Source organism: Chenopodium quinoa, unplaced genomic scaffold, assembly GCF_001683475.1.
Source record: "Chenopodium quinoa cultivar QQ74 unplaced genomic scaffold, ASM168347v1, whole genome shotgun sequence".
NCBI lineage: Eukaryota > Viridiplantae > Streptophyta > Magnoliopsida > Caryophyllales > Amaranthaceae > Chenopodium > Chenopodium quinoa.
Window position 1 is genome coordinate 3,660,319 of NW_018743503.1, and position 10,059 is coordinate 3,670,377.

Here is a 10,059-nt window from a genome sequence, read left to right on the forward strand (position 1 = left end):
GGTCCATTTGCGACCGCTTCGACCTGAGCATTATTCGGTCGGGATCCATTCTGTGGTTGTCGGGTTCGAGGACATCCTAATACCTGTGCCCGTAGAGGAGGATGAGTTAAATACACTTTGGGCGGCAAAAGGTAGTTTTTTGCAATGGCCATGTGCTTGGATATGGTTGACGAACCAGGTAATTAAGATTTAATGTTCACACTTTACCCTATACCCGATTTTCATTCCAAGAGTTGGATGAAATTCTTTTCTAACCATTTGTGTGATTTGTCTTATTAGCCATCGAGGAAAAGCCAAACTCCAAAGAAGAGGGTGGAGGGGCCAAAAAGCATTGATCAACCGATGCCAAAGAAGAGGAGTGAACATGGCTCTGTGAGTGGAAAAGCGTCGAACAAGAGCTCTTCACGAGGTTCAGCTATGCAAGCTACTCCACTAGTTGAAGACACGGTGCTTCAATCGCTCTCTAAGGAGTTAACTTATCTGCACAACCGTGTTTGCGTGTTGCCTAGTGACAGCCCTATTCAAGTTCCACTACCTAAGGAAATGTTCCATTACGATGATGATGCAATGGCATGGCTATTCAAAGAAGATGTGAAGGAATTTCTAAGTGGTGCAATGCTTAACATTTCCCTCATTCAAATATGCATCAGGTAACTCAACTAGTACTCAATTTATGTTATTCAGTTTCGTGGTGATTGTCGGTTGGTTTTCGATTAACATTCTATTATCATGCATGTAGAGCACTCCAGGAGCACTTATGGGAGCTTGGTTCTCCATGTCAAATTGGGTGGTTATGCCCTGAGCAGATCTCCACTGCTAGAATCTTAGGCAACCACGCTGACGTGTTGTACTATGTTGAACGGGGTATCAAGGAATCAGTGCGTGCGGGAGACATGTTTATATTTGCCCCATATTATGAGGAGTACATCAGATTATGCTTGTTAAATTCATTTGTTTTCCCAGTTTATATGCTGCACTTGCCTAATAATTGATTTGTTTGTCTCGTGTGAATGTATGTACGTAATTATCATTGGACCCTACTGGTGATTTGTGTTTCCAATAACACAATCTTCTTCTTTGATTCTGCTCGGTAACCTCAACCAAGAAAGCGCCTCGTGAAGTCCATACTGCAAAAGTAAATATACATCGCTTCAATTCTTGTTATTGATTATCATAACCTAACTCATATATATTAATTATACTAATCAAATTTGAACTTATTTTTCTATGTAGTGTTATGAAGAAGATAAATTCTTGAGCTCCTCGAGGTCCTACATGGAAATCACCGATTGTAATGACACATGATACTGTGATTTTCGTAATATACAATGCGTAAGATGTTGCTAATTTGCTATGTATGTTTGATTCATGTACTTTGTTCCTCATGCTAGTGCGCACAACAAGATAACGGAGTTGATTGTGGCCTATACGTGATGAGATTCATGTTTGACATAGTGAGTCATTGTATAGACACACAACAGCTTGAAGAGGTATGCCATTTTGGTTGAAAAAGCGTTCTAAAACCCCTTAATCGCTATTTTCTTGTAATTTCAAGCCTTGGCCACCTATAACTAAGTAATTAAGACATGTTATGACTATTTATGAGTACACTTGACAAGAAATGTAGGAAATAGGCATCCTAGTAGTGAAAATGGCCTTACTCGGGCCATTTTGGTTGAAAAAGCGTTCTAAAACCCCTTAATTTCTATTTTCTTGTAATTTCAAGCCTTGGCCACCTATAAATAAGTGATTAAGACATGTTATGACTATTTATGAGTTCACTTGACAAGAAATGTAGGAAATAGGCATCCTAGTAGTGAAATTGACCTTACTCGGGCCATTTTTGTTGAAATTGCGTTCTAAAACCCCTTAATTGCTATTTTCTTGTAATTTCAAGTATTGGCCACCTATAAATAACTGATTAAGACATGTTATGACTATTTATGAGTTCACTCCTACTAACTTACGTTTTGTGTATGTATTCCAAGTTTTGCAAGGGACAAACGGGAAATCCGTTCACGAGGGAGGAACTCAATGTAATTCGAGACATGTTGGCGGCCTACATCACATTTAATTTGTAAATATCATTTATTTCTGTTCCAACTAGCTTAGTGTACTACATTATTACTAATTAATTTTGTTTGTTTGTAGTTATGCCACATTTTTATAATTAATATCATATTTTGGGATGGTTATCAATATTTATGTCCTTATTATTATTTTCAATTATTATTATTACTAATTATCGGTATTATGTGCATGATCTCATTATTATTATATTTATTAGTATTAATATTAATATATATTATTTCCAGAAAAAAAAAAAAAAAAAAAAAAAAAAAAAAAAACAAGTCAAAGGCACCGGTTCATGCTTAAAACCGGTGCCAACTACATTGAATTTATTAAAAAAAAAAAAAACTGGCGCCATTAAAGTTGGCACCGGTTAACCGGTGCTAAATGGCTTTATTTGGCACCGGTTAACCGGTGCCAACTTAGTGGCGCCAGTTTGTTTTTTTATTAAATTCAAGGTAGTTGGCACCGGTTAACCGGTGCCAAATGGCTTTAGTTGGCTCCGGTTTTGAATCGGTTTCAAATTTTTGAGGATTTGGCATCCCTCAAATCCCCAACGGTTCAAAACCGGTGCCTTAAGGGGGGTTTGAACCGGTGCCAAATTAGGTTTTTCGTGTAGTGTTGGTATGTTTGGTTGCTTGAATGAGTTATAATGATTGATTGTATTATGGTTTGAGAGTCATCACCGAGTCTAAAAATATGTAAACAACGTAAAGTGAAATAGATTAGCACAAAAACTCTTGGAACGTATATACCTTGAGTATGAACATATGAGGGGAGTTATGTGACTTTATATTTGACCATAACTTCTACTGGGAGTACAGGACGCTGTATATTCCTTTTTATTATGCGTAGGAATTCCGCCACTTACTAGTGGTTTCTTTTATACTGGCACGATTAGCTCCCGGGTTAGTACCCCTTTATTGGGGCAGGCTAGTGGGAAACCCGTTCGATACGTAATCAAATTAAATGGACATTGGTAGTTGTATAGTTGTGTGTTGAATGTATTTTATGCTTGTAAACAGGTGCAACAAGGTAAGTTGTGTGATGATAGGATGAAAGCATGTTAGTGTGTTTTTATTACGCTTATGTACTCAGCATTGCTGATTGTGTGTTTGTGTGTTTGTTTGGCCTTGTCTTTACCCTGGCCCTACGACGACCCATTTCTAATGGCGAGTAGTGGGGACAAGTAGAGAGAAGCTTTTTAGGTGAAGAAGCATATTCATGATGGGCATAAGTGAAGAGCGAATCATGCTTAGTTTCCATAGGAATATGGTGTGTTTATTTGCTTTGAATATTATTTATTTTATTGTGCTCATGAGACTAATGTAAGGGTTTTTAATATTGTTTGGTTTTGAGGGCCTACAATGGTTCCAAGTTGTAGGTTGACTTAGTTTGACTTTACTTTCTTTTGGTTTGACTTTTTTAAACTTGACTTGTTTTAAATGGTTTTAAAGATAGTCTTCCGCTGTGTGAGTCTTTTATATTTGCCTTAGCCGTTTTCACGGTGGCGGTAACGTCTTAGATTTTCCTATTTCGTATTTTTAAAAGGGAAAAACAGGTATTTAAAAAGGAAAGAAACTTCTAGGGTGTTACAAAGTGTTATTTGGGAGCTTTGGTTGAGATTTTTATTACCACTAAAGCCAAAAATGTGTTTTAAAGTGTTTTGTTTTTAAACTTGGCCAAGTGCTTATTTAATTAAGTATTTTAAAAGTGAGTTATTTTCACTTATTTTAATTTTTGGAAATTGGAAAAAATTTATTTATTATTTTTTAAAAAGGTTCGAATTTTTTTTTATTTTGAAAAATCCGAATTTCTTTTTATTAAAAGGGACATCCGAATTTTTATTTTTTATTTTTTATTTTTGGTGTCCGATTTTTTTTTTTTTATTTGGCCTAATGTTTTGGTTCTTTTCGGGCTTATTTTTGAAAAGTAATTTAAAAAAAAAAAGAGACAAAAATATTTTTAGTTTGTTCATTTTGCAGGAAAGTAAGGATTGAGGGAAGTATTATGTGTTAAAAGCTTTTAAAAGCATGTTGGTGAGCTTGCGTAGGAAAGAATTTGGGCATATAAGTTGGAAATAATCATGTTCCTGTATGCATTAATATTTTAGGTTGTGATGTTTGATCATGTGGATTGATTAAATGAAAGCACGTGATTATATGATTAGAATAAGTGAAATTGTTTGATTGAACATTGAACCTAATTCATGCAAGAACTGTATTGTTTTTATTTTCTTTTGGAAGGGAATTCTTTTCTAAACCTTTTCCTTTACAGGATGCCAATTCTTCCTAACAAACTTTCCCAAATTGGTACTCTAGTTAAGAAAGACTTTGAACACCCGTTTGACTATGCCAACAAAATTCAATTTTATTGTTCCCACATGAGCGATGTCTTAGGAGACAAGCGCTATGATCTTCCTTATCGTGTTTCTGCTATGATTATTCACTATCTTCCAGATAAACCCCCATATCTTGCTGTAAAATTCTCTGATTTTTATTTACCAGGGGACATCCCAAACTACTCTAAATACAAAAATTTCTATGGACAGTGGTACCCTGATTACATATACTTGCTTTCTTACCTCGTTAAAGTAAAGAAAGATCATGTTCGAAAGGACTAGATTTTTGTAGTTTCATTTCTTTTAGGATTCTTAGATTTATTTCCGCATTTTAATTATTTCAGTTCCAGTAAAGCAATAAGTGGCATGTCCACAGTGAGCCAGTAAACTTATGTAGTTGCATAAGTTATTTAAACTCATTTTATTTCAGTATTCCAATCATTTTCTTACTCAGCAATAAAATTTTCCATTTATTTCCTTGTCAATTAATTCATTTTATTGACAAATCATTCATTTCGTTCCCAAATCATTCATTCCGTATTACTACTTCAAGAAGTCATTTCTTACTCTAAAATATTCCAATGATTTAATTCTAAAATTTGGGAATCCATGGGAATTATTATTATTTATTAATGTGATGCTTTATTAAATGTGTGGTTGGTTAGCAATCAATATTTGGTTGACAAAGCTGCAAAGTTTGGGAATTTCAACTTTTGTAATCCCAATTTGTTAGCTTAAAATTTAATGAGTATGACAAGAGTGTGAATTAGATAGGTGTCTAACTTGAGAGCTAGCCGAGACCGTTTTTAATAAAGACCCTTTTGTTTTAATTCAGGCAAAGAAAGATGGCAGGAGGGAGTGGTAACAACAATGATGGAGGAGAACTAAGTGAAGTTGTGAGGTAGTTGGCAGCTGTTGCCCAACAATTAGCTAGGAACTAAACCAATAATGTAGATGCTCAAGGAGAGCTATTTAAGAAGGTGGCGCAGAGCAAACCACCAACCTAATCAAGGAGAGCCTGATTCAACTGTACTGGAAAACTTGTTGTGGGAGTTTGAGAAACTGTTCGGGGCAGTAGGGTGTCTAAAGAACTCGAAAGTAGGTTGTGCTACCTATTACCTTAGGGGTGAAGCTGACCTTTGGTGGTAGCAAAATGAAGCTACCATTATGGCATTACCTGGATTTGACTGGACTACGTTTCAGGAGAAGGTTAGGGACAAGTTTTACCTTAGCTTCTTACAAAAACAAAAAGCTGAGGAATTTTCTAATCTTGCAATGGGGAATATGTCAGTCACTGAATACTACACAAAGTTTATTGAGCTGTCACGATTTGCTAAGGAGTCTATTTCTACAGAAAAGTCTAAGGCTAAGAAGTTTGAGAGTGGACTAACTACTGATTTGCAGTTAAAGCTATGTGGGCAAGTATTTGAAACCTTGGATGAAGTGTATGGGAGAGCTGCACACCTGTATGCCTTAGAATTAAAGAAAAGGAAAGAGATAGCTAAGATAAAAAGGAAGGAAAAGAGAAAAGAGGTGGGACAGAATTCTGGGAACCCACAAGGTAACCAGAACAACTTTAAAAAGAAAAAGTACCACCATAACAACAACAACTTTAGCAACAACAATAACTTCCAAGGTAACAATCGCCAAGGTGGTCGAAACTTTAATAGTGGAGCTAAGAACTTTACCCAAGGAAATAATAAGGATGAAAGGCGCTAATTTTGCAGAAGGTGCAAGAATAACCACCCTGGTAAGGATTGTGATGGAAATTTGGTTACTTGTCGTGCTTGCAACAAGTTAGGACACAGGGAATATGAATGCTTCTCCAAGGATCCCAATCGAAGCAAACAAGGCAATAATCAAGGAGGGGATAAGAAAAACTTTTAGGGAAGCAACAACTATTCAGGAAACAAGGGGGTGCAGCAGAATGGAGCGAAGGGAAACAACAATAATAATGGGGGAAATCAGGTGAAGAGTGGAGCTCCAGGGAAATTGAATGTGATGAGTAGGCACGAATCTGATTCCACGAAAGATGTCATCACTGGTAGTTTTTCTATTAACTCTATTCCTGTTAAAGTCTTGTTTGATTCTGGTGCAACTTTTTCTTTCATTTCAAAGGCCATTGTTTCAAAGTTATCAAACTGTTTGAAAACCGTAGATGAAGTAGATTTGCCTATAGTTATTCCTACGGGTGGTGTAGTAAAGTGTAACAAGACCTTTAAAGATGTACCTTTAGAAATCGAAGGAAAAGTGTTTGTATCAGATCTCATCGAGTTTGGATCGAGTGACTTTGATGTCATTTTGGGAATGGATTAGTTGAGCATGTATAGCGCAGAGATTAGTTGTCGATCACAGAAAGTAAAAATGATTACAGCTGATAATGAGTTGCTGACATATTGGATGCATGGTGAAACCAAGTGCCCAAGGATCATATCTGTGTTAAAGTTTGCAAAGTATATTAAGAAGGGGCATCCAGTATATTTTTGTAGTGTCAGGAATATGGAACATGAAGAGGCAATTAAGCTTGAAGATATAGAAGTAGCAAATAAATTTCTAGATGTGTTTCCAGAAGAGATTCCTGGAATGCCACCCAAAAGGGCAATTGATTTCACGATAATTCTAGTTCCAGGAACAACACCAATTTCCAAGGCACCATATCAAATGACACCTGCAGAGATGAGTGATTTAAAGGAGCAATTGTAGGATTTATTAGAAAAGGGATACATAAGACCAAGTGCATCACTTGGGGAGCGCCAGTGTTATTTGTAAAGAAGAAAGATGGAAGTATGAGGTTGTGTATTGACTATAGGGAGTTAAATAAGGTCACCATAAAGAACAAGTACCCATTACCAAGGATTGATAACCTATTTAACCAGTTGAGAGGCACAACTGTGTTTTCTAAGATTGATTTAAGGTCTGGTTACCATCAACTTAGAATTGCAGATGAAGATATTCCCAAGACTGAATTTAGAACAAGGTATGGACATTATGAGTTCATAGTAATGCCATTTGGATGGACGAATGCTCCAGCAATCTTTATGGACTTGATGAATGGGGTGTTTCATCCATTTGTGGACAAGTTTGTGGTAGTGTTCATAGATGATATAATGGTGTATTCGAAGAGTAAAGAAGAACATGTAGAACACTTGAGGGAAATTCTGCAAACACTAAGGGAAAACAAGCTTTACGCAAAGTTCTCTAGGTGTGAGTTTTGGTTGGAAAAAGTAGCATTTCTAGGTCATTTTGTGTCCAAAGATGGAATAGAAGTAGATCCATCAAAGATTTAGGCAGTAAAAGGTTGGCCTACGCTAAAAACAGTGTTTGACGTTAGGAGTTTCATAGGTTTAGCAGGGTATTATAGGCGTTATGTGAAAGATTTATCGAAGATTGCTAAACCTATGACCTCTTTAGTGAAGAAAGACAAGAAGTTTGAATGGGATGATAAGTGTGAGGAAGCATTCCAACTCTTGAAACATGAGCTAATCACAGCGCCAATGCTTACACTACCAGACGATAGTGGAATTTATGGTGTATATAGTGACGCATCTAAGAATGATCTAGGATGTGTACTCATGCAAAATGGGAAGGTGATTGCGTATGCATCGAGAAAATTAAAGACTCATGAAGTAAATAACTCTACTCATGACTTAGAACTAGCTGCAATCATTTTTGCGCTAAAGATTTGGATGCACTACTTGTATGGAGTGAAATGTAGGATTTACACAGACCATAAGAGTTTGAAATACATTTTCACTCAAAGGGATTTAAAATCACGCCAAAGAAGATGGTTAGAGTATATTACGGATTATGACTTAGACATACAATATCATGAGGGGAAAGCAAATGTAGTCACAGATGCTCTAAGTCATAAAACTAGTCATGGACTGAATACTTTGATAGTGGCTGATGAGTTATGTAGAGAAATGAGGAGAATGAATCTAAAAGTGGTAGAATGGGGAGTGCCAGCAGGCATACTTGCGAATCTAAGTATTCAACCAACAATATCTAATGAGATAAGGAAAAACCAAGTAGGAGATGTAAAGTTGGATAGGATTCGTGAGAAAATAAAGCAAGGAAAAGCCATGGATTTCAAAATTCATGAAGATGGGAGTTTAAGGTAATAGGGTCGTTGGTGTGTACCACAGAAATGTGAGGAGGTAAACACAAAGTTGATGGAAGAGGGTCACAATACACCATACTCAGTACACCCAGGAGGGGACAAGCTATATAAAGATTTGAAAAAGATATATTGGTGGCCCAGAATGAAGAATGAGGTTGCGGAATTTGTGTCAAAGTGTCTAACTTGTCAAAAAGTGAAGATAGAACACAAAAGACCGCAAGGAACTATGCAATCATTGGAAATTCCTAGAGGGAAATGAGATTGTATTTCAATGGACTTTGTGACTTGCCTCGCAAAGTCAAAGAGTGGAAATGACACCATTTCGGTAGTAGTGGATAGACTTACAAAATCTGCAGTGTTTATACCAATGAAGGAGACCTGGAAGATGGAGCAACTTGCAAAAGCTTACATAAAAAATGTGATGAGATTACATGGAGTTCCAAAAGATATTATTTCTGACAGAGATTCTAGGTTTCTTTCAAGGTTTTGGAAGAGTGTGCAGGAAAACTTTGGTACAACACTTAAGATGAGTACAACATTTGACCCTGCCACAGATGGGCAAACTGAGAGAACCATTCAAACCTTGGAAGACATGCTGAGGGCTTATGTTACAGATTTCCAAGGGGGATGGGAAGATAGTTTGGACTTAATTGAATTTTCCTATAATAATATCTACCATGCAAGCATTGGCATGGCTCCATTTGAGGCATTATATGGAAGGAAGTGTCGCAGTCTGATCTATTGGAACGACATAAGTGAAATAATGATTTTAGGGCCTCAAATGATCGAGAATACAGTTAAAAAGGTGAGGGAGATTCAAGCGGCACAAGATCGCTAAAAGAGTTATGCGGACTTGAAGCGTAGAGAGGAAGAATTTGAGGTCGGTGACAAAGTATTATTAAAGGTGTCACCAATGAAAGGTGTAATGAGATTTGGAAAGAAAGGAAATCTTAGCCCAAAGTATATTGGTCCATATGAAGTATTGCAAAGGATAGGCAAAGTGGCTTATAGGTTGGCCTTACCTATGGAGCTAAATAAAGTGCATGATGTATTCCATGTATCTCAGTTAAGAAGGTATATCCCTGATAAGTCACATGTGCTACAACCTGAAACCATTGAGTTAAATCAAAGCTTAACTTATGAAGAAAGACCTGTCAAGATCCTTGACAGTAAAGTGCGTAGTACACGCAATAAGGAAGTTAAGATTGTTAAAGTTCTATGGTCTAACCAAGAGTATGAGGAAGCAACTTGGGAAGCTGAGGATGAGATGAAAAAGAAATATCCTGAGTTGTTTAAGGTATGGTGAGTTACGGGGACGTAACTCGTTTTCTTTAAGGGGGGTAGAATGCGGTAGAATTTCGCATTTTTCCCTATGTTTTCGATTATTTTTGTGCTTTTTGCACATTTTTAACGGTTATTTTGAGTAATTTTAATTTCAAAGAGAGAGTAAAGGCAAAAGTATGACAAAAGAGTACAACAATATTATACAAAGTGCGGAAAAAGTTTGAATTTTTTTGACAAAACTTCT

The 10,059-nt window shown here is 36.5% G+C and overlaps 2 protein-coding genes across 2 annotated transcripts; both read left to right on the top strand.

Moving 5' to 3' along the window:
• The first annotated feature begins 342 nt into the window (after positions 1 to 342).
• On the top strand, positions 343 to 992 carry LOC110739493. Its single transcript, XM_021919937.1, has 2 exons — positions 343 to 650; positions 740 to 992. Exons 1-2 carry the CDS (start codon positions 343 to 345, stop codon positions 990 to 992), a joined length of 561 nt encoding a protein of 186 aa, XP_021775629.1.
• Positions 993 to 9,444: 8,452 nt separating this feature from the next.
• On the top strand, positions 9,445 to 9,837 carry LOC110739494. The gene has a single exon (XM_021919938.1). The coding sequence runs from the start codon at positions 9,445 to 9,447 to the stop codon at positions 9,835 to 9,837; it is 393 nt and encodes a 130-aa protein (XP_021775630.1).
• Positions 9,838 to 10,059: the final 222 nt, after the last annotated feature.

Coding starts and splice junctions, on each gene's coding strand:
- LOC110739493 (XM_021919937.1), top strand. CDS start 343: ATGCCAAAGAAGAGGAGTGAACATGGCTCTGTGAGTGGAAAAGCGTCG. Junction 651..739: donor CTCATTCAAATATGCATCAG/GTAACTCAACTA, acceptor TCATGCATGTAG/AGCACTCCAGGAGCACTTAT.
- LOC110739494 (XM_021919938.1), top strand. CDS start 9,445: ATGAAAGGTGTAATGAGATTTGGAAAGAAAGGAAATCTTAGCCCAAAG.